The sequence below is a fragment of the Ambystoma mexicanum genome, chromosome 8, assembly GCF_040938575.1.
Source record: "Ambystoma mexicanum isolate Mex_15411 chromosome 8, UKY_AmexF1_1, whole genome shotgun sequence".
Lineage (NCBI taxonomy): Eukaryota > Metazoa > Chordata > Amphibia > Caudata > Ambystomatidae > Ambystoma > Ambystoma mexicanum.
In genome coordinates this window covers 1,239,862,784-1,239,887,647 of record NC_090929.1, presented here as the reverse complement: position 1 = coordinate 1,239,887,647, position 24,864 = coordinate 1,239,862,784, and the positions used below count along the sequence as shown (strand labels likewise).

Genomic DNA, 24,864 nt, shown 5'->3' with positions numbered 1-24,864 from the left:
TAAGAGCATTATTTTAGAGCACTTGTATTCTGTTGATGGTTTGTTTGTTTGCCCCTATGTAGAGAGCATTACAATAATCAAGTTTTGATAGGATGAAGGCTCTAGATAGGATTAAGCAACTGTCAACTGACAGGAATTGATTTCCGGGACGTATTAATTTACATGTGTAGGCCGTAGAGGAAGCCAGTGAATTTACCTGTTTGGTAAAAGATAAGGTAGAGCAGGTCTGGCGACCTTGATAGTATTCCCATCAATAATGAATGCTGAGTAGTTAAGGTTGAGTTTTGAGATGCGAGCTGAGGTACCCAGGATGATGAGCTCTGTTTTGTCATTGTTCAGACACAGGCCATGGTTGGCCATCCATGCCTGAACGATGCTATATACTCTGTTCACCATAGCCAGATCTTCCCCATAATCCCCAGTAAGTGGTAGGAGAATCTGAGTATCGTCTGCGTAGTTGGTATAAGTGATACCCAGATTGTCAAGATCGTCAAAGAGTGGCTTGGTGAAGATATTGTAGAGTGTTGGCGAGACGCATGATCCCTAGGGCACTCCACAGGTATCGGGTCTGCTGCGGCTGATGGGGAGAAGACCCTCATAGTCCTGTCACTAAGGAAAGACTGTATCCAGACTATAGCTTCCTTTGAGAAGTGGGCTGCTGAGTCCAAGTGACTACACAGGACTTTATGGTCCACCAGGTCGAAGGCAGCTCAGAGGTCTAGTAGGAGGTGAAGTGCTAATTTTCCCTCATCTCTTAATGAATCTATTTGGGCCTTTAAATCGATAAGGGCTGTCTCTGTGCCATTTTATGGTCGAAAACCAGATTGGCGAGCGCCTAACAGTAGGTTCACCTCAAGGAAGTTTTGAATTTGGGTATATGCTATCTTATCTAAGATTTTTAGGAGAAATGGCACCGTGGTGATGGGCCTGTAGTTGGTGGGTATGTTAAAGTCCAGTGTTTGTTTTTTCAGGAGAGGGAGTACCCAGGATTCCTTTAGATTACGCGGGATGGTTGCAGTATTGAAGGAGGCGTTGATGAGTTTGGTGATGAAAGGGGCTAGATCTCTAGCAGCGTCTTTGATCAGTTGTGCTGGGCATTGGTCACCTTTGCAATTGGATGGTTTAAGCGCAAGAATTGTTTTCTCTACCTCAATAACTGAGACCTTAAAGAAGTTAAATTGAATATGTTCTTTGGGTTTAGACTTCGGTGTTTTGTTTGGGAAGTTTGAGTTTGAGCTGATAGTAAAGCTTTATTTAGAGCTATTTTGTTTTGGAGATTGCCCACTTTATTAGTTAGTGCAAACTGGATGTCAGTACACCAAGTTTTATCTTTAATAGAGTCATCCTGTACTGCAGTTGGGGTTTCCAATTCTTTTAGAATAGAGAAGAGCTCCTTCATGCTAGAGTTAGCTTGTGTAATCCTGTTGTTATACATTTCTTGTTTGGCCATGATGACATGCTTTTTGTATTGAGTTGAGATACTTATTAGATTGGTTTTATTTTCTATAGTGGGATGTAGATTCCATGCCGTTTCACATTTTCTTTTCTGTAATCTTAGGTTTTTTAGGTGGGGTGTTTTGATGGGTGGTCTCCAAGAAAGATTTGTCTTGGGCTTTTGGGGGGGGGCCTCTAAGATTGCATCTGCAAAATGAGACATCGGGACTGTGCTTTTAAAGAAATGTCTATAATGGAGCCGGTAAGATAGTTCAGTGGACTGAGCGCTCTTTCCGAGTTTGTTAAATGAGTACCTACTTCGGTTGGGTAATAATTGTATGTAAATATGTCCCATGTACAGAGCTACATAAATGACAAGTCATTATCATTAATGAAACTGACTGAACTACATATGTTCCTGTGTATTCTTCTTTATCAATAATTGGCTGCTCACACTGAAATCCATTTCTGCTTGGTTCAAATAGTTCTAATGAGATATTTACTTACGATGAACCTTTTTCACAATAGAGTACATGGTCATTTGAGCAAACTGGTCTCCACAAATGTCTTATTATTCGCAGACAGTGTCTTGACTCTTAAGCGCCTAGCGAAGGATATTCTGCAAACGATATTATTGCCTGCTAACTTCAAGGAAGGGTAATGCTGCCAGGCAACAAGCGAGGCCGGGTAACCCGTGCCCCATGGCAGCTAAATTAGGGAGAGGGGCGAGCAGCAGCCCAACAAACGGTACACGCTCCCCCTCTCCCCCACCACTGCCACAAGGCGACATGCAGTCGCCAGCCGGGATGACAAAAAGGAAGGGCGAGGTGTCAAACAACACCTTGCCCTTCCTTCCAAATAAGGTGCATAGCGCCCAGGATGTGCGGGAAGCAGGGAGGCAGGGCCACAACAAAGAGAAGCACCCCGGGTGCTGAGACAGTCGGCGCCTGCTTGTCTGGGGGCTGGCATCACAGCCCCCACACAAAACACAACAAGGACCCAGGGACAGCCCCTGGGTCCAATATAAGGAGCTGCTGTTGCAGCAGAAAACCAGAATCAGTTTGTGGTCCCTGCACGGGGACCCAAGCGATCCAGTTTGGGTCCCTGCACGGGGACCCAAACAAGAGAGTACTTTGCGTACGCAGAGTCTCTTCATTTTTCTTGAACATTGCTCTGTTCAAAGTTTATTTTCCCTGGCTGGAGTTTTCACTTACTCTGTCGTTAGAGGGGCAGCTGATATTGCAGAACCGAAGTGTTGCTGGGCACATCTACCCCAAAGCTATTTGGAGCTGAGCATGGTGTCGGAGGCCGAAAAGCAGAAAGAATCTGGCCGCATCTTCAAACGACTACAGCGCGGTCACTCCAACCAGCCCGAAGCAGGGAAATCCATTCCGAAGTCTTTATTGCCCGGCAGCGGTCCAGGGAGCTACACAAAACTGAGATACTGCAGCGCGACTTCGTGAAGGCGCCAGTGACCGTAGGTGGAGAAATTCTAGCTACATTGTAGCTGTTATGAAAACCCTGGTTGGGGTTACCGTGGCAACATTCTTGCACATCGCGGAAAAGAACGTTGGAAGCAGGAACACACAGAGTTTCTCTGTGGGAGAACTTTACAAGAAATCGCTACGATTGTAACATATTGATAAGGAATTTGTCTTGCTGGTGAAATGGGTAATTCAGGTGGGGCACATCGAAACAGTCAAAAACAAAGCCTTAACCAGAGCCCTATTTTTGAAACAATTTAAAGTGCAAGCAATACAAGCACGGGCAGTGTTTTATTTTTCCCTTACAAAATTGGCACAGCACGAGACAGCAAGCACAAAATAACAAGCAGAAGTCTAAATATTTTCCTGATCAGCACAAGGAAAATTGTGCAGCGCCACAAAGGTGCCTTGTTGCCGAGGTTATAGGAGCTGAATTACGCTAACCTGAAGGAACCTGTGGAAATCCACAGAGTGCTTCTAAATCCCACACATTTTTCAGGAGCCGCAACACTGGAGGGCCGGAGGAAGCCTGCGCAGCAGCGAAGGACTGGCAGCATAGGGGGAAAGTGAGCCGACAGCGAGTTCCAGCCGAAGAGAAACCACACAACCTTTTCAGGAGCCATTTGAACACCGGGGGACCAGGGAAAGCCTGCGCAGCAGCAAAAGGTGCTGGTAGCCTAAGCGTGGAGTGATCGACGAGCAATTTCCAGCTGAAGAGAGGCGGGGGATTTTGCATCCGCATTGTAACAGTTGCGAAGCCCCAGCCAGGGTAGCCAGGCTACGTGCGCACATAGCGGGGAGATCCCCATTGGACACCCCCACCTCCTTTGGTCAGTACAATAACACACTGAAATGAATACACAGACAACTTTTTTTTTTAAAGTTCTTTGGAAAACACAAGGTCACAGTTTATTAGGAGCAAGACAACTTGGGACGGTCCCAGCCACATCACAAAACAGTCAGACACGGGTGAACCAGGTCACCTCTTTAGCCACTGGCCAAACAGTCAGATGCGGGTGAACCATGTCACCTCTTTAGCCACTGGCCAAACAGTCAGATATGGGCGAACCATGTCACCTCTTTAGCCACTGGTCAAACTGACAAAACTGCTGGTTAATACCCAGCTACACTGGTACAACCAGCGGGACACTCAGGGGCACTGACCAGGAAGATTGTTGGCCCAGAGCCCTAAGGAAGTGAGTCAGTGCCCGTCGAGGGATCGGCTCGAGCCCGGCCAATCCCGAGCCGCTGCAGCTGCAGCGTGAAGTTCCTCATTGGCTAGGACCGCCCCGATACTCCGCCTGTAACAAGAGAAGAGAAATTAGGAACAAATCATACAACACACTAAACTTATTTTATCAATACTTCTACTATGTGCACCTTACTACTTATATTGATGATGCGAAAGCCTCACCCTGATCCTACTCTTACTACCGGTCTGCACGTATTAACTCCAACTCAGAATCTTACCGACCTTCAACTTGTTCGCCCCATTACTTTACTTATCAGGCGTGGGTGGGTGGGGATTCACACAAGGCGGGAGCTGCTGGGCAATGAGACTGATGGCTCGCAGCTCCCGCCCTTATAAATGTCCCCTAGGGAGACCCGACTGGAAGCCAGGTCCCCGGGGACGCCTCTTCCGCCTCGCTGGGGGGGGGGAAGAAGAGAGGCATGACCAGCAACCGGAAGGGGGTGGCCAGAGGGGACAGCCCGCTATGTAGGCCGTCCCTCTAGCGCCCCCTGCGGGGGCCGGTCAGCCTCTTAGCGGGGAGATCCCCATTGGACACCCCCACCTCCTTTGGTCAGTACAATAACACACTGAAATGAATACACAGACAACTTTTTTTTTTTAAAGTTCTTTGGAAAACACAAGGTCACAGTTTATTAGGAGCAAGACAACTTGGGACGGTCCCAGCCACATCACAAAACAGTCAGATACGGGTGAACCAGGTCACCTCTTTAGCCACTGGCCAAACAGTCAGATACGGGTGAACCATGTCACCTCTTTAGCCACTGGCCAAAGAGTCAGATACGGGTGAACCATGTCACCTCTTTAGCCACTGGCCAAACTGACAAAACTGCTGGTTAATACCCAGCTACACTGGTACAACCAGCGGGACACTCAGGGGCACTGACCAGGAAGATTGTTGGCCCAGAGCCCTAAGGAAATGAGTCAGTGCCCGTCGAGGGATCGGCTCGAGCCCGGCCAATCCCGAGCCGCTGCAGCTGCAGCGTGAAGTTCCGCATTGGCTAGGACCGCCCCGATACTCCGCCACGCTTTGATGGTGGCTCACGCTGCCATCAATGCCCCCAAACCTTCCGGCCTTACTTCTCTCTAAAAACTTTCCCTTAGCATCCACATTGTTGCCATACTCACCATTGGTTATCTGCAACCAGCCCTCCTTAGCTCATCAAGTGTAGCCGTCAGAAAAACATTGTTGCCTTTGTCAGATAGGTGGACCCCGTCTGCATCAAAATGGGAAGGCAAGGAGCTTAAGCAGCAATGCCCTACATACCCCAGGCCCTCTGCCTTGGTGAATTTCGCAACACTTCTGTTGAGGTGCTTCCTGTATTTTTCCATGCCGGCTCATGCTGCCATCAATGCCCCCAAACCTTCCGGCCTTACTTCTCTCTAAAAACTTTCACTTAGCATCCACATTGTTACCATACTCACCTTTGGTTATTTGCAACCAGCCCTCCTTAGCTCATCAAGTGTAGCCGTCAGAAAAACATTGTTGCCTTTGTCAGATAGGTGGACCCCGTCTGCATCAAAATGGGAAGGCAAGGAGCTTAAGCAGCAATGCCCTACATACCCCAGGCCCTCTGCCTTGGTGAATTTCGCAACACTTCTGTTGAGGCGCTTCCTGTATTTTTCCATGCCGGCTCACGCTGCCATCAATGCCCCCAAACCTTCCGGCCTTACTTCTCTCTAAAAACTTTCACTTAGCATCCACATTGTTACCATACTCACCATTGGTTATTTCCAACCAGCCCTCCTTAGCTCATCAAGTGTAGCCGTCAGAAAAACATTGTTGCCTTTGTCAGATAGGTGGACCCCGTCTGCATCAAAATGGGAACGCAAGGAGCTTAAGCAGCAATGCCCTGCATACCCCAGGCCCTCTGCCTTGGTGACTTTCGCAACACTTCTGTTCAGGCGCATCCTGGATTTTTCCATGCCGGGCAACATTCCGCAAGGGGGGGGCCTCATGTAAGCTATGTTATAACCTTTTCCTTGCTGGTCCGCTTTGTTTTTCCTTAACCATCTACTGACCCCTTCACCTGAGTTTTGTGGAACAGGGATACATCACCCAAAGCAATGGCCCTCCCAGATGTGTCTTTCTTGGATGCAGAAACTAGCTCACTAATCCTAAAGGCCCCAAAAAAGGCCCATGCGAACGCCAACCTGAATAGAGCCGTTTCGTATTCGCCGAAGCATATGCTAGGTAATATGGCCAACAACCTCACCAATAACCCAAAGTCAATTGGTTTGCGCACGTCCTCAGACCTTGGCTCCGAACGGGCCCAGCCTTTCAATGCCGAGCGCACCAAAAACCCCTTTGTGGGATCACCCCTTCCCTCCAACTTGGAGTGGAAGGCAACCGCCGCCAGGTGCGACGCCGCCCAATTCTTTGACAATCCTTCTGAGTGCGCCCAAACCACAAAAGTGGGTACCTGTTCCTCCGCGGTTTGTTTTTCGCACTGTAGATAAGAAATCACGCTCTTGAACTTACCATAACCTTGCTGGTATTTGCATCTTACTCCGGGCGTGAGTGAGCGCTCACTCAACTCTGCGAGTGCCCTGTCCACACCACCAACTGCCACCATTCCTTTTTGAACTGTGCTCCCTCAAGCTTGCCCTCCGGGTGGGCATTCCGGAACTTGGACCACTGAAAGCTAGAAAGAGCGTCAGCAGCAACATTTGCAGTGCCCGGCACATGTCGAGCCCTAAATTCAATGTTATGATATAAACATACTTCCACTAGTTTTCTGAGCAAGCTCAACATTGCTGGGCAAGAAGCAGACTGTAAGTTAATGGCTTGGACTACCGCATTGTTGACGGACCAAAAACGAATCCTCTTGTTGGCCAGAATCCTAGGTCACAACAACAATGCGACTACAATGGGGAACATCTCTAGGACCATTATGTTTTTTGTTCTGCCCTTCTTGTGCCATTGCTGCGGCCACTTCTGAGCACACCACTCAGGCCCTAGGATCACACCGAAACCTTCGCTTCCTGCAGCATCCGAAAACATCTGTAGCTCAGCGCTGGTTTCCCACGGGGTTCGCCATAACTGAACCCCATTGAAGCTATCTAAGAATCTGCACCACATCTTCAAGTCCTCTTTGAGGGCAGCGCTTAATCTAATGTGGTGCTGCTTCTGAGCCACACCAGCTGTTGCCTTGGCTAGCCTTCGTGCAAAGACCCTCCCTGCCGGGATGACTTTGGATGGTTTTGGCTTCATGAACATACACAAAAACAAATCAACAGTGACTGCCGCACAAGGTTGTGAACCTCGGTGCTGCACCAAATGGTCCCGAAAATCTGTGCCGCACCATTAACCACTGTGGCTGCAACCCTCAAAATAAATTAATTTAGCATTTATACAGCGCTACAAACCCTCCGGTATCTGAGCGCTGCTTATTATTGCCCAGTGTGTGGTGCTCATTTATCGACCTCGGAAGGATAAAAAGGATGAGTTTGTCCCTGCCGGGATCCATTGTCTTTCAGCCTTGAAGCCTGAAACCGTATTATCCCACAAAAGGTTCCTAATCTTTGACCTTAAACTTATGCTTTATGGCGGCAGCTCTGAGATCCCTCCGTTCCACCTTACATTATAAATTCCACTTCCATCTCTTTTGAAAGCTGAGGCTACGGCCGAAAGTAAAACGAAGGAAAGTAAAAACGAAGGAAGGAACCCTCTAGCGCCCCCTTCAGGGGCCGGTCAGCCTCTAAACTGAAAAAGCACATTGGAAACGGGACAACACGGAGCGTCTCCTTGAGAACTCTATAAAAGTACATTACGAGCATTTTAAATAATTTATCAAAAGCTGATACGTTAGGAGGGTTTATAACATCACGGGAGGGGAATATTGAGGCAGTCTGCGAAAATGAACGCTAAGCAGAAACAGCTCAAAGCGTTTGTGAATCTAAAGCAATACAAACGAGGCCAGCTCCTCTCACCACTAAAAAAAAAAAAACGGTTTCTTCACGAAACGAAAACAGCAAGCCCGCATAGCAAGACAAAAGACCAGATATTAAATGTTATTGCAGTATGCAAGACGACAAGGAGCTTTTGACATGAAAACTTTGCAAAAACAAAAGTTTACTCATTGGGGCAGACCAATAAATAGCAGCACATCTGGACAGACAGGGAAAGCAAAGCCTGAGACAACGTCCCAAACTGAATAAAAGTAATGTGGCGAAACTTGTCGATGCTAGTCTTAAGGTGCAGATGAGTTTATTCTGTCAGTTACATAACAAGGATCGGACTGGCAACGGGCATCAGGAGGTCCATAGGCCCCAATCTGATATTCCACCCTCCATAGGCTGAAAGACTAAGCCTGGAACAGAGCTCCGCCACACAGGAGTTATGAACTCAAAACCAGGAAAAAACTCAAGCACAAGTCAAATTAGTGAACAGCACAATTAGTACCCCGAACTAGGACAAATGTAACTACAGAGAAATCTATCCTGAGAAGGACGGACGAGCATGCCGGGGGCTAGAAGCAGCATTCAGATGCCAGAGGTTGCTGTAGCATTTTGCGGAAAAAATGTATATCGCGGAATGCAACAAAAAGAAGGGGGGTGGTCGACCATTGAGGCAGCAAACTGCACAAGCCAAGGGGCACCAGTCACCTGCTACAGCAGCATGTGTTATGCCATTCAACTAGAAGATATGCAGCAATAATGTGCACAAAGCAGCTACAACAACCGCAGCAAGAAGCTAAGCACGTTGAAATGCTTCTCCAGTTATCTAAGTGAAGCGGAAGCATTAACTTTTATCAGCCAGTCAACTAAGACGGCTAATAAAGGGAGAAACCCATCCACACAGCTATCCGAAGGGAGCATGGCAAACTATTTCTGTATACGCAGAATAAACAGAACCTTGAAAAAGGGTTTGGGAAACATAGCATACTATTTCTGTGAACGCAGAATGAACAACAGAACCCTGAAAACGGGGTTTGAATCACGGCATGTCCCACAACATAAGGAGAACCCGTACACGGGGGACCCATGTTACGGCATCCCTCCATAAGGAGGCAGCAGAATTAGGTTGCAAGCACAGAATGGGATGACACCAATCCGGCAAAGTTGCCCAGAAACAGACGGAACATGGCAGCAAACGGTTAGGAGCCATGAGAAGAAGGGGAGACGGCACCGAAACACAGAGGACAAGGTAAGCAAGAGGACACTCAAGGGGGAAATAGAAGGCACACAATGTGCAAAATGCCGACGTCGCCATAACCAGCAAGGGGCGCAAAAAATCACTCACTCAGGCAGGCAATAACCAGACCAGAAACAAATAACGAGAACGATTTTGACAACTAATCTGTCAAATAGCACAACAAGCAGAGCGTTCGTTTTTAACATCCGCTCAGAGACTGCAGATCCAGATTCCTGTCCGGCAGTACCAAACACAGCCCACCAGCCTTACAAGATTAAGGTATTCTCTGTCACATATTTTAAACCTGCACAGAAATACAGAACCGATCGATAGCACAGCGAGTAAAGCGCTTGTTTTGACATCTGTGTTGAACCTTCTGATGCAGGTTCGATTCCCAGCAAGGCCAAACCTAAGGTACAGAGCTCAGCCAGGTAGGACCAAACATCAACACACAGCTCAATCCCAAATATTTTAAAAATAAAACCCACGCATGGGCGGGTCACCCTAGGACAATAGGTAAATAAAAGTTTTAGCAGAGCCAGGACGGAGTATTTTCCCAGGGTGCAAGCACCAGCTGCACACATAACAAAGTGAGAGAGGAAAGATTAGAACAAACCCAAAACAAGGATGTCACAGAATTGAGAAGCGTTCCAGACAGTGGGAGTTCCCGCAGCATGCAGCAGGTAGTACATGGGATGGTGGCTAGTTTTTTCCAGCTTTTAGAGCGCGACAGACCACAGCAAGGGTTCAGAACAGGTTTGAGCCACTCAAGGAAGTACAGAAGCACGGTTTTCCTGTCAGCTGATTAAAACAGAGTGCCAGATACGAGTGTATCCAGTCGACGGGGTAAGAAGCAGCATCAACACAAGAAAGCAGGACAAACGAGCAAGAATCGGGCCAGAATAAAAGCCCAGGTTTGCCACAATGGGCAGCCAAAGTAACAGACATGGTGAGATATCTCTAAACAAAGACACCAATCCCGCCAAACTGTACAGAACAGAAAAGAGGGGGTAAACAGAAGGGGTGAAGGAACACTAAAAAGAATAAAGGTGTAAGTTTAAGCACAAAGATGGGCCATAGCCTATGCGCAACCCATCAACCTACCGCACTCAACGCACCATGCAGATTTAAAACAAACACTTGCGAAAGAGAAAAATCACAAGTCTTGCAGGTAGTACACAGGATGCTAGAGAATAGGGCGACACAGCCCACAAGGCAGCAAAAATACTCAGAGGAAATACGAGTAAGAAATAAAGCAAAAGGTCAATGCCCGAGGGCTGGGGCCAGAGAGCTGCAAGTAGCACTGCACCTGAAAACGGGTTCTACAAAATAATAATCAGTGGGAAAAATACCACGCAGCACAATATAACAGGCCAACGCCCGAGGGCCGGGTAGCACTGAACCTGAAAACAGGTTCTAAAAAATAATAAATTGTGGAAAACAGGGGTGGACTACCTCCACACCCTGGGTCTTTTGGGGGAGGTAAGCTAGTTTTCATAGGAAAAGGTTTGGGCTTGCTGAAAATATGTACCATGGGCCACTCTGAACAATTATTTCCAGGGCCCCCTTTTTGGTTCCCAGTCCACCGCTGATGGTAAAACACCAATCTGTTAAGGATTTCAATCAGGCAATACACCCGGGTCTCCGCCTAGCATGCAATGCACAAATGAAATACTTATTTATTGTGTCTATAGGTTCAATATTCTGAGTTATATACCAGTCATATCACACCCCTTCTCAAAATACCCCCAGGTCACAATGGACCAGGTATCAGGCTGGTTAGTAAAGGTAATATTTATTTATTTAAAATTCAAATCAAACATAGGTTTTAATATATGGGGCTGCAATCACCAATGTGGTGACAATACAAATCAGAAAGTAGGTAAGGCAGTTGAATTCACTTTTGAATAGAACAGAAGATAAAACACAGAGAAAAGAACAGTTTTGGCTTGTTGAAAAGATAGCGCTTAAGTTAAGATTTCCCCCTTGCAAATGTTTCAACTCACAAGGAATCAATCCTACACAGGTGTAAGTAAGCAGCAGGTATTCAGGGATATAGAACAATGTATAGGGTTTGAATACAATCTTCCCTCCCCAAACAAGAGAGAAAAACGTTTTTGGAAATTTTACACTTTTAAAATTCCTATGGAAGCAACATTGAAAAGATCCTAACAAACATAAACTATAATATGAGCAACAGTGCACACTTTGAATCAGAATGGAAGTTTGGAAATACTTCGGTTTTTATGTGTGGATGTAGCTAAAGGTCTTAGGTTTAAGTCAGAGTTGAAATTAAGTATCTAGCTTTTAAATTGAGGAAGTTATACAAGTTTGAATGAGAGGTGTTTTTAGAAAATATAACAGAGAAAAGCAGAAAATCGGTTTAAAATGACCGGTTGATTTTACTTAAACTAGATTAATGGCTAAGAAACAGAGAATGCCACCCATGTATCTCCACAGTTACGCACGGCCGCTTGTAAACCTTCATGTGGTGGATTCCCCTTTGTTCTTTATGGGAATTACTTTATTTAATCCAAATCTCTAATGATTAATGTTCAAGAAAAACAGAAATGAGAAAATAGACGCTAACACTAAGAATCACAGACACAGTTGCAAGAATGGTTCTGACAATATTATAGGTTTTTAAGTTACAGAGGGGATAGGTTCTAGATTGGGATAGGACAAGGCAAGGCAAATATAGTACGGGTTACTATGATCCCTATTGATACTTACAGTCCGCTTTAATTTAAGATTGGACCGTCAAGGGCTCTGGTCATCACGGATCGGGTCTACAGGCAGCAGGGCACTTCTGGCAGGATCGGTCATCTGGGCGGTTCTGGTCAATGGACTGGCACCTCAGACTGGACTGGATTGGATTGGCCCTTCTGGTTGCTGGACACTGTAGATCAGTGGGATGGTGAGTTTCAGCAAGCAAGCATTAATGGTATCAAGCCAAACTGGATCAAAATGATTTCCCTCAAGTTTTGGGATGGTTTCAGGGTTTGGGCCAGGCTGAAAAAGAGTTCAACAATACTGAGGCCTTGGCTTTTCTAAGAAATCTGGATCAGGAACAAGATGGAGAATTCAGGAACAGGGCGCCACAAGGAAATTGGGATGGAGTCAGGAATCAGTGTGTGTGTGTTGTGAGGTTCCCTTATTTATCCTGCCAAATGACATCACTAAGCTTATGGTAGGGGCAGACTTACAACCCACACACACAAGGCTGTGATTGGTCAAAGGCACAGTTCCCGCCTTGCTTTTTGCTGGTTGGATGACAGAAATGTTTGTCATGTTTTATGATGTGAACTGGAAACCTCCCATAGTTATTGGGACCAAAATGTAACTTTCCCACAAATACACATTCATATACGTATGCCCTCTAATAAAATCGGACACATAAATTACATATTTTGTGGGTTACATTTATATCCAACTCCCAAGTCGGTGAGACCTGGCTTTGTCTTTCTGTGGAATACTGTCACTTTTAATCATAAAGGTTTAGCCTAACAATTCCTAATTCGGTAGATATATGTACAATCACCCCTAGAACATGGGTACACAATATTAGATTCACAGCATTAATAGTTTCTGCGCAATTAGTCTTTTTGCATAACTTCAGTTCCTTACGCAGTAAGAAATCCTACCAAGTCTTCACATGTCTATCATAAATTCAATGTATGTACTTTTCATTCCTTTACTTATTTTTGCTGCCAAGTTAAATGTCTTGAAGCTCAGTGGCAAATAAGCAATTTAAATCCAAAATCACAAGTCTGTTTTTTTTGTTCTTTCCTTCCCAAGTGGGAGCAGATGGCCAGTCCTTTGAAGTTCACTGAGAACCCTCTCCCAGCATCCTGCCCCTCCCCTGGAAGGATGAGTGTCCAAGCCTTCTATTGTCTTTGCCTGGGGTAAAGACGAATGTCTAATGAGGTCCTTTGTTCTGAGTATGCGAGGCCCCCCACAGCAATTAGGCCTCCCTGCCAGCAGTGAAGTGTCAACCTTTCCCAGGGTGAGGAGTGTCAAGCAGAATTGTTTTTTTTAAATGGTTAATTAACTCTAAACTGGGTTACTTTAAGTTTCACCTAAATCTTTCATTAAAACATATAAAATGAACACAGTTTATAGGTGCATTTTTACATTAGAAATCCTTTGACATTTCTTAAAGAATTAGGCCTTTCAACAAAAACATGCTTTCAAAACAGGCGATTTTGCACTTTCTTCATGGAAAAACACATTAAACTGAGTTCTTTTTAATACGATTTTCCTATGCAGCACATGTATATTTTATTCATCATTCTTTCTTCCCTTGAGTGCTGGGATTGTTTGCAACCTGGATACATGTATCCAGCCTTTGTTTTGAGTTTCTGTCTATACAGCTGATTGTGTTATATGTTGCAATTTAGCTGCGTTTTTCCCCGTGGAACTGAAAACAAATGCTCCTGGGCTGCTTTTTCCTTAGATACATTTCATAAAGCTGTCAGTCAATGAGGCCCGGTTCCTCTGAGCCACACTGGATGATCCATGCATTGCAGTACCCTTTTAATTTCAATGATTCAATTGAAATAAAAGGATCTAGTGCCAAAAACAGCACTTTTGAAGGTTGCAAAGCTAACATTTTAAAAGGCATTTTCGGTTTTTAGCACAACTCTGCTGCTTTGCTCCATGTTGAATGTGGCATGCTCCTGCAGTGAGAACTCTATTTTTCACCCAACTAACTGTGTGTGGTGAGGTGTCCAAACAACTCTGGTTGTGACCCAACGCAGTTTTCAAGATTTTGGCGCGCACAGGAGTCAGCGCATCAATTTCCGGCTGTTTCTTTCCACATTTGTACAGTAAAGCAGTGGGGCACATCGGAGTGGGCCTAAATATCCCACAACGCAGCACAATATAACAGGCCAACGCTGCAAGGGCCGGTGCCATGAAAGCATAAAAAAGCATGATAACCGAAAACGGGTTGAAGTATGAGTAATACTGGGAAACGGGTAGCACGGGGGCTCCCCAGGAACAGGTGCAAACACTAGCCCAATGCGACAACCAAGCTAAGCCAGCCCCGCAGCGAATACAGTTTTAAAAAACCTACAGGCACAGCTGATGGGCCAGAAGGCCCCTCTGAGCACTGCTATATGTAAGTACTGCAGCAAGTAGATGAAATAGAAGGGGCCTCAGAACCAGTAAAACCGGAAGCGGTCAGAGCAAGAGCCACGCCATCCAAGGGGTAGACAAGGTTTAATTTTTCGTAAACAAACTACAGTTATTGGTTTACTAAAAAGAAACAAGATAGGCAGCCATGCAAGGGGAAATAAGAGGCCAACACATGCAGTAGGACCACACATAACTACAAGCAAGCAAAGAGCTGGCAAATAGCAGGGGCACATTTACAGCATTAATGCACCCCGTTAAGCATAAGAACAGGTAATGACAAAACCCTCACAGGGTCGAGTACCAGGCACGGTCAAGGGGCGAGCCCCAACTTAATGGACAGACAATCCAGTTAGGGGAAGAGAGGAGGAGCAACTTTTGGGGGAACCTGGACAGCCGGTAACCCATCCAGGTTGTGACGGCACGGGCAAGAGGGGGTAACCTCGGGACCTGATGCCCAAAAGTACAGCACATTATGGTTACTGTAATTATGATTTGTTTTGTTATGACCATAATTGTGCAATAAAATCTCACAGCCTTTTATTGCCAACACTCACCCAATGCTCTTGTGTACTACCTGGGGGGTAAGGGTATTGGTTTGTTACTCCCAGGTAATGTTATCAGTCTGCCTGAATATGGGCCCACTGGTTATGGGCAATGCTGCCAGGCACCAAGCGAGGCGGCGTAACCCGTGACCCATGGCAGCCAGGCTCGGGAGAGGGGCGAGCAGCAGCCCAACAAACAGGGTCGCGCGCCCCATCTCCCCCCCCCCCCCACTGCCACAAGGCGACTGGCAGTCGCCGGCCGGGATGACAAGAAGGAAGGGCGAGGTGTGAAACAACACCTCGCTCCACCTTCCAAATTAGGTGCAAAGCGCACAGGATACGCAGGAAGCAGGGAGGCAGGGCCACAACAAAGAGAAGCACCCCCGGGTGCTGAGACAGTCTGTGCCTGCCGGCCTGGGGGCTGGCACCACAGCCCCCACACACAACACAAGGACCCAGGGACAGCCCCTGAGTCCAATATAAGGAGCTGCTGTTGCAGCAGAAAACCAGAATCAGTTTGTGGTCCCTGCACGGGGACCCAAGCGATCCTGTTTGGGCCCCTCCACGGGGACCCAAACAAGAGAGTACTTTGCGTACGCAGAGTCTCTTCTTTTTCCCAGAACCCTCACACCCTAGAAAAAGGGCGAGGAGAAAGAGGAAGAAGACAGGTTACTGTGCGGTGACCACACACTGTCGTGGGACAAGAAGGGCAGCACGGGCCAGAGGGGGTAACCTCGGGACTTGATGCCCAAAAGTACAGCATATTATGGTTACTGTAATTATGATTATGTTTTGTTATGACCATAATTTTGCAATAAAATCTGACGGCCTTTTATTGGCAACACTCACTCAATGCTCTTGTGTACTACCTGGGGGGTAAGGGTATTGGTTTCTTACTCCCAGGTTATGTTATCAGTCTGCCTGCATATTGGTCCACTAGTTATTGCAAAAATGGGTGGGTGCGCGCATTTTCATCTTTGCAGGTTAGTCAGGGAGGGGATGGGGCGTTTGCTGTAATGCTGCAGATGGCCTTGCATTGATTTCGCTTGATGTCGGATGCTGACTCCGTAGTCCTGTTTCGCTTCCCCCTGCCTCGCGTAATGTGTAAGCAGGCACAAATCCCGAAGGACTGCAGGTTAAAGGGCTCCAGTGGAAAACACCGGCCCCCAACACAGTCTCCCCTCCCAGTCCCTGCACGGCATAACGTTGTTCTATTTTTGGTTGCACGGCGCAGGGGCCTCCCCCTGAAAGCAGCCAGCAGTGCGCTTTCTCAGTTACATCACAACTCAATCTACACTCCGTGTTCGGTGTTTATGTGGCGAGGCAAGTCTCCCCGCCGTGGTGTTTTTTTCATTCCTGTGAGCCTGTTGGATTTCCCCGCTCTTTGAAATCAACGCGCAGGTCTCTGAGGGGAGCTGCATGAGTGCATACACCCAGCTGCAGGTTCCTGTCAGCAGCTGAGGCAGAGCTCCAGGCGGCGGAGGAAGACCCCCGGCACCGTCACAGGCGAGGAAGCAGTGAGGGGGCGCACCGGCGGCGAGGAAGACACCCAGCGCCAGCAGCAGCCCCGTTCATGTGTGGTGACACTCCCGCCACTGGCCTGCAGCAGAGCGCACCGGCGGCATGGGGAAGGCGGGCAGCCCCTCCACCAGACTGGCCTACCACCTCCTCTGCCTCGCGCTCCTCCTGCTGCTGACTGACGGGAAGAGGCCGAAATGCCCCAGCGGCTGCACTTGCACCAAAGACAATGCCTTGTGCGAAAAGGCCAAATCCATCCCGACCAGCTTCCTCCCCGACATCATTTCTCTGTAAGGGCTGCGAGCGCGGGGTGGCTGAGCGGTGCGCGTGCGGTGGAAGCGAGCGGCTGCTGCCTGTGGCGCATTTAACATGCAGACCCAGGGAGGATGCTAACGGCAGCGTCTCGCGGGCCTATGCAGCCCGGGTACGGATGGGAGCGCTGCCTGCTGTGCGAGCCCGTGTGCTGTGAGATGGTGCGCTACGGTGTGGCGCTCTCCACACCACAGAGCTCTCTCCTCCATTGTCAGAATATGTCTCTTTCTTCCCTTCTTTTTAGATCCTTTGTGAGGTCGGGCTTTACTGAGATCCCAGAGGGCAGTTTTTTACACATCCCGTCTCTGCAGCTCCTGTAAGAAACCTTTTTCTCTAGAATTGTGTTCTGAGCTTGCGGGCACGGACGTGGGCTCCGGTGCCCATTTTAATGCATGCTGGCGTGTGCACGGCATGATGGACGCTCCCGTGTTTTGTGGCAGGCGTGCAGTGAGGTCCGTGCTCAGGTGCTGTGTTTGTGTGCCCATGTGTGATGTACTGTGTAATTTGATTTAATGGCACCATTTGGGGGAGAGGCTGTACACATTGCGGCTCGCCATCCCCGGGGGAGGATGCTACGCCCTGAGCATTGCAGCAACCCGTGCCAATGCACGACTGCTGCTGCACCTCCATGTGAGACATCATTCTCACTGCACACGAGTCTGTCCCGAATGAAGTGTTTTGGGCTCTCTCAGTGGATAGCGACAGGGTATTTTTCAGGAAATAATCACCTTTAGCCCACTGCTTTCGTCGCACATGTGTTTTTGGAAAGCTAGTCTTGCATATATCAAACGCTGCAATAATAACATCGATTATAATCATTATAATGTTTTGTATAGGCTTCACGCCGGATCCTCCGACTTCCAAGCGCTATGATAGGTGTCATAAGTAGCCATTGGAATGGCACAACATCATTTTGTGGTGGATGCTAACAGAAACCATTGTTTGACAGTGTGGGTGGCGAATAATATTATTTTCTAAGACCATTGAATGTCCAGATAGATGGGTATTGCTGCTTGAGTTGCGGTTACTTGCTACTGTATCTCGTCTGGGCCCCTGTTTCTTTTCAGCATCCAACAGTATTAGTTTTAAGAATTTCAGATAATCGACGCCCATAAGGGCACGTTGAAACTACAGCATTTTAATCAAATGTGAGTCTGTATCACAATACTCTCGTTGGCTATATTACTTTTGTAGTGGACCATTCTCCTGCAATTCCATGGTTCCATGGCACTTGCAGAATGCCTTTGGTCTTCATGATTAATGTGATTTCAACCCATGGCCACCACCTGCGGGGTGCGAACAAGTTCCGCAGGTGTTTGCATGGGGCTAGAACTCCCAATGGTGGCCTGAATTGCCAGCCGCAGGTCCAAACTTGCAGTGTGGTGCCTTCGTTTACCAGTCAGTGCACTTACTGTAAACTATACATGCCTGACCATAAAGCCAGGGTCACCTCTAGCCAGCCTGCCCAGAAGCATTGGCCCTCGTTAGATGCTGAGCTCCTGATTGTGGCATTAAGGGTTATCTGCTTCAGATTTTGTGATGCTGAACTTCAAGGGCTGGCAGCATTTGTACATGAAGAATTTGCATTTCCAGGCCAGGGTTTCAGGAAACTGCTTTTTGGATGTTTGAGTGTGGACAATGATCACCTTTTAGCAGATTATGTAAATGTTAGGTGGCTTTACTCCCAGGTTTTGAAAGCGTAGGCCTGAACAGTTTTAAAGATGATATTAATTTATATAAATGCACATTTCACAGGATTCTACACTATTTGTGGGGGATGGTCTCCATGCCATAAAACCCCAGAACTAAGGAAAGAGCACTTTGATATCGACGTCAAAAGAAAGAAAACTGAAATATCGAATTTCTTTTCAATACATTGATGGAAAATACCACCCATAGTGATTCCATTGGTGCTCTATGCATAAAATGGACGTTTGCCTTTTGCCCAATATGTGTACATACCACCCCTTTTCCGGGGGCTGTCTGCTCCCACCCCACTGCTGCACCACCACCCAAGCTAATTCCTTGTTTTGTGCACACTTTATTGTGGCATGCGGTACTTGATATTGTGCACGCTTTGTTTTTTCACTTTATTTTAGCATACAATACTCGATATTTTGCACTCTTTGTTTTTGACTCAATTTTTTTGATATTTACTGTGGGCTTCATCATATTTAGTGATGAATAAGCCTCAGACAGAAGCATCCCAGGCAGTATTATTAGTAATATAATGGCCTAGCTTTGTCATAATGCATTGTTATTAAAGGGATGCCGAATATTACCCGGGTGTATTCTGACATAACCTGATGATAAAACATCTCCCCCAAAACATTGTTGCTCCAAATGCACACTAGGGTGCGAGAAATCCAGCATTAGAGGGGAAATACAATGCCCAGCTGGATGCGGAGATGGGTAGAATAGTGGCTGGGTTCGTACGTTGTACCTCTTTCTGACCAGCCCTGGGCATTAGACAAATAGGTGTTTTGTCTTTTTCATTTAAAAAGTCTAAAAAGTCTTGGTGAAGCGAAGAAAAGTCCAAAGCTGCCTCACGGGACCCAGAGAATAACTTCTAAATGACTTTTTAAAGTGTGAGGTTTTGATTTGATGGCTGCTTCTGCTACAGTGTGCTCGCGGTCCAACGGAGGCAGTGCCCGTTTTGATGCAGCATAAGCACTGAGCTGCACTGCACCGCACCCTATGTGGATGCACTCGTCTGTCGGACGTGCCTGACTTAAAGATTCGGCGTGATGTTTGACAGAATAGATCCAGAATTTTCTAAATGGTCAATATTGTCTGAAAAGGCATTGAGAAGGTTGCATTACCTAGAAGTTAATCTCTGCGAAAGGCAAAAATTCCTGGCCCCGGCCCCCCACTCTCTCAGTTCGTGAACAACTGAACACACACGCCCCATCTTCAATGCTTTTGCTTAATAACCGCAAAACCACAAAAGCACCCCAATTGTGTTAAAGAAACAGGTCGACCATTTTGTAAACTTCTGTGAGAATAGAGGTTTAGAAGTAAACGTTGCAAATCTAAGCGATGTGTGAATTTGCGGGGCTGTCGCTCTGTCATGGCCCTGGATATCAAAGGCGAGACTGTTGAAGAAGTGAACAACTTGATTGTTTGGCCATCACAGTTTCTAATGATGCGAGATGGATTAAACATGTGACTCGGGCTGACGAACAATGAGTAGAAAGTGTAATGGCATCTTGCAACTAGTTAATAAAGCAAGACGTAACTGTGAAGCCAGCCGTAGAAGTGTGTAGAGCACAGGTATTGTCAGGGTCCCCATATGGATCAGAGATTTGGGGTACTGTAAATCTGGTGCTCTTGTGACCACAGAAAACAACTTTTAAAGCGTCTCCTACGCCTTCTGGGCCATTCTCCAAATATCCCTGTCCATGTGCAACTAGGGTCTCTTTTGTATCCAAGATTCCATTAGCATTAAACCTCTTGCTGTGGATTCACATCTGGTCCGGTGTAAATCATATGAAGCTTAGGGATGCACTAAAAGATCTACTGTCCTATAAAAATGTGTGCTCGCTTGAATGGTTTAGATATGTCAAGTCTCGTAACCAATTTAGGCATGGAGGATTTGTGGACCCAACCAGAGAATATTGATGGAAGGTGAAAAACCACCTTTGTGGACACCTATACTGAGTGTGTCTGGGGCGATTATGCAGAAAGGTGTCTAACCCTAACCATGGGATATGACTGTCATATGTGCAAAAGCTCTTACAAGATAGAGGATTATTTGATATTGATAAAAAAAATGAGACCCAAGCCTCCGTTTGTTGTTGAGTAACAGTGCAAGAGGTCTGTGTTGTATCCTACCCTCCACTGGCCACCATGCGCTGTTCTCCTTCTACAATATGGACCTCTGGGCAGCATCCATCCTCATTCTGTCCATTCTGCAGCCTCCCTGAGATTGAGTCTCTAAATCACTTGCTTGTACTATGCCCAGCCTTACTAAGTGTACGGATTGATTCCTAGGGAAATTTATCACTAGTCTTGCCTGTGTGAAATCTGCTTTTTTTGCACCCGTATCTTTTCGGCCTCTTTAACAGTCGAGGTTTTGCATTTCTTAAAGCATGTTAAGCATATTGACCATATAGGCTTTTATACAAACGGGGTATTGATATTTCAAATTTTAATGTAATAGAATGTTAAATTTAGTATTGTTATTTTTTATCATTTATTTCTTAATGATTCATGGTAAAATCATATTTTGTGGTATGTTGTATTTTATGGATGTTTACATGTATTTTTGAAAGGTTTAAATAAACCCAAAAAAATATATATATTGATAGACGATCCGAGGAAAAGGTCTTTTATGCAAAAATGAGACCTGCTCTTTTGCCCCTTGAAACTGTTAAAGCTAGGTGGTACCCAGATGTCTCTCCTATCTGCATGAATTACTGTATGAATACTAGAGAGAATCTGCAACATTTACTTTTTTACTGTCTGTTATATGGTATAATAAGGAAAATTAATGCAAAGCATTGCATTAATAATTGGGGAGTGAGGACAATAGACCTTGCTGAACAGCTATGCAAACAGGCAATAGCAATTGATGTAATTTTTGCTGTTTCAACATATCTAATATGCGCCTGGAAAAAAAGGGTTGACTTTATGAGATTTGTGCAATAACTTGTCACTTTTTGCTGTATTGATTTTTACTTGTGGGATTTTAATAATTTTTATTGTGATGGTCACTTTTATGTATTGTATTCTGGTTTGTAATATTTATGGAAGTAGTAATTTCCTAAATTAAAGTTGAACAACAAATATATATATATATATACACACACACACATTTTATTGACTGACTGATATGTAGTTGCTCCAAAAAAGACAAATTGATACCTTATTTAGGCTAACAAAGTCATTTATTTGCAAGCTTTTGTAATCTTTAGGTTACTTCATCAGGCATAGGAAGAATGAGGCTTTTGGACAAGCTGGGCAGCTCCAGGATTCACCTCTGGAATGTCTTATCTGTTTGTATCTGTTTCTGATTGGTTTCCTTCTTGAGGAGCCCTACACTTCAGAATTAACACCCCCCCCACGTATTCCAGTCAAAAAGATTTAAGTGGCGCACTGAACAACAACATACAAGCAGGCAAGAGAAAACGAAACAGTGCTGGGCTGCTCTCAGAGAGGCTTGAAGGAATGGGGTACTGTCAGACATAGCATGTGCATACCTACTGAATGCCGATAGACAGTCCACTGTGTGTCCATCTCCACTAAGCCAGCTGCCCACCATGCCCAGCCACGCCGAAGACTGGGACTGGAAACACAGTCACCCACTGGAAAAATGCATCTAGAAAATTATTCAGGCTATTCGTCACATGCTCAGCTTTGTGCTCCTACAAGGTCAATTAGTCATTTCATGTTTTGGCCCTTTGCCTTGTGAAGGCATGTGTGAAAAGGATACTGCCATATTGAGAATGTGTTTCTCTACATCTGGATAGGGGACAAAAAAACAAAACAGTTTGGCTTGGAACAGGAGCACTAACCAGCCTCTGGAAAGCTTGTGGAGCAGGGCTTTTCAAGAGCTGGGAGGGCTTGGACAGAAGTGAGTCCAGCAACATAATATTGCTTCAGAGAAGCAGATGGGATGGCAATGGGTCAGACAAGTGTCAGTAAAGAGCCATAGAAAATGTTATAGGAAAAATCAGGTCTATCTGTCTTGACCTCTGGTTCTTTATGGATGCAAATAATGGGAATTTGGTTTTTGGGCTAGTGACTCATGAATCCACAATGTCTAAACAATTTTCAGGTGTATTGAAAATCTCCATGCATTTGTATTCATATGTTTTTCACGCATTTCTTGTCTGAAAGTTCCCTTTCAGTTCTGCAATTTCGAAGTCATTGAGTGTGGGATTTGGTTCCAAAAAGGGCTGCCTGATAGCTGTGCCCTTCATCGCTTAAAGTTTGGTCTGTGTAAATTCATCTGCTTATGTAGTTGTGGGCCAGTTTTCCCAATATAGTAGCCTCTCAGGGGACATCTCATACACATAATCAAATACACAACATATCTGGATCCACATGTGAAACTTCCTGTAAATGTGTAATCCTGCACTATGTGTTGTATCTTGATTGTACCTGAACTATAGATATGTGGATGTATTGCTCTTCCCCAAAAAGTGCACGGAACAACCATAAATCACCAATGCAATTATAGAGCAAATACTTCAAACCATTAACAGACAGACACAATAACTCACAGCCACGCACTCTTTAGAAGATAATCATCTCTTTACGGCTATTTATTCAAAGATTAAAAGTACATAGAAATAACTCACAAAAATAATAAGGACATAGATCACAGAAGAAGTCAAAAAGAAATACATCACCGTGAGCGTAACAGAATTCCTCATCTCGTCCAGAAGTGGCTGGAAGACCCCAGAAACAGCCAGGCCGAGAGTACCACAGCTCACAGGAAGGCCAGACGTAAGCGTCCTTCTCTGGCTGAAGTCTCACCTGACCCCCTCGGGACTTCCGCATATATACACACTCCACAAAGGGGAATTAATTCTCAAACCTTCTGGAAATTGCACTTGCGCAGTTGAGGAACAGCCGTCGGTTGCCAGCTGGGTCAATCAAGAGCTCCCCCCAAGAAGCGCAGTGCCTCCCTTCTCTAAAAACACGCTCCACAGAGAACAGCAGCAAGCCATAACAACGTTAGCATTCCCAGCAGAAATGGCCTTGACCGCATATCAGGTTTGGAAAAGCATGTTTGTTTCAGCACTGTGAATCTAACACTCAGCAAAATGTGTGCAGCGTTTCACTGCGGTATGAAGTAAATATCCAACATGGCTCCGAGTGCTCCCAGAATGTATTGCGCACCCGCGCCATTTTGGATCAAGCATAAATCAAGCATAACAATTCCACCCTTTGGATATTTACCTTCCATATCCCGGTGGCACAGGAACCGGTCTCTGAAACCTACGAAAGGTTAGTACTAAATTGGGAATACATTGAATGCAACAACAACAAGCAATTATAATAGACAATATAATAAAAATGCAAGCAAAAATGTAACGTAGTGTACCCCCAATATCAGGTATCCATGAAAATAACCAATCTCACCAATTTCTATTACGATCTTGAGACACTTGAGAAATGAGATCCCTCAAACCTCGAATATGACTTTCAATAGCTCGTGAGTGGTCATTTAAATTGAAACAACACAAACCTTCAGAGTCATTACACCCTAAATTATGTTTTAGCAATAGGTAATCAACAGCAGCTCTGTTCTGCAAAGTTGCTTTTCTAATAACTTGACTATCAAGGAGTAATTCTTCTAAAGCCTGCGAAGTATGATTAAGACTTTTAACTACTAAACACGCTAATTTCATCAAAGATTTGTAACCTCCAGCAGCTAAACCCCAAACACCTACTAATGAAAGGGTTAATGCTAGAACCTCAGCTTCTGATAACAAATGTACCTGTGAATCACAGTCAGGAGATAGCCCTACAGATTTGAAAGTTGACCTTTCACCTCGAGTTATCGCTGAGTGTAAAGGAAACATCATTAGTCCTAATCGAGTTAAAGCACATGGACCTCCAGAAATGTTAGCTGGAATATAAGTATATGTAATGTTACCACATGAAAAGAGCCATCCTGTTGGAAGATTCACATGATTCAAATGACTAGCAGTTATCACTGTATGATTGCAGGACATAGTATTATTTACACTGGTGCATTTGCGTGACATTAGTGAACATAGTCGCCTCTTGAACATGGTGTTATTGTACTGATTGGTCAACTCTATTTGTCGGCATTTGCCAATTTCTTGTGCTTTGCACGTCATAATGTAACACACATCACCTTTAGTTATATTGTAAGTGATAACACGTGTCAAATTTCTCCATTTCCTGTCAGTCTCTTGGCAGAACCGACATTATTCGTAAACTGAAAATGATTGTCTAATGTCTGAGTCTTGAACTAAAGAATCATTATGTGTGACGCCGAAGATATGCTTTAAAACTGGAACAGGCGTCGGCACCACTACTAAACACGTAGCCAATAAAGCCTCAGCATTG

The 24,864-nt window shown here is 45.6% G+C and overlaps 1 protein-coding gene across 2 annotated transcripts in view; it reads left to right on the top strand.

Annotated features, from left to right (window-relative positions):
• The first annotated feature begins 16,278 nt into the window (after window positions 1-16,278).
• The window catches only part of LGI1 (leucine rich glioma inactivated 1), a 216,881-nt gene continuing 208,295 nt past the window's right edge, over window positions 16,279-24,864 (top strand). Inside the window, exons 1-2 of one of the 2 annotated variants that reach the window (XM_069611347.1) lie at window positions 16,279-16,793; window positions 17,060-17,131. In XM_069611347.1, the coding sequence (XP_069467448.1) occupies window positions 16,609-16,793; window positions 17,060-17,131 (257 nt within the window). In that variant the 5' untranslated portion in view covers window positions 16,279-16,608. The remainder of the gene's footprint in view (window positions 16,794-17,059; window positions 17,132-24,864) is intronic. The other variant, XM_069611348.1, reaches the window with a different exon arrangement.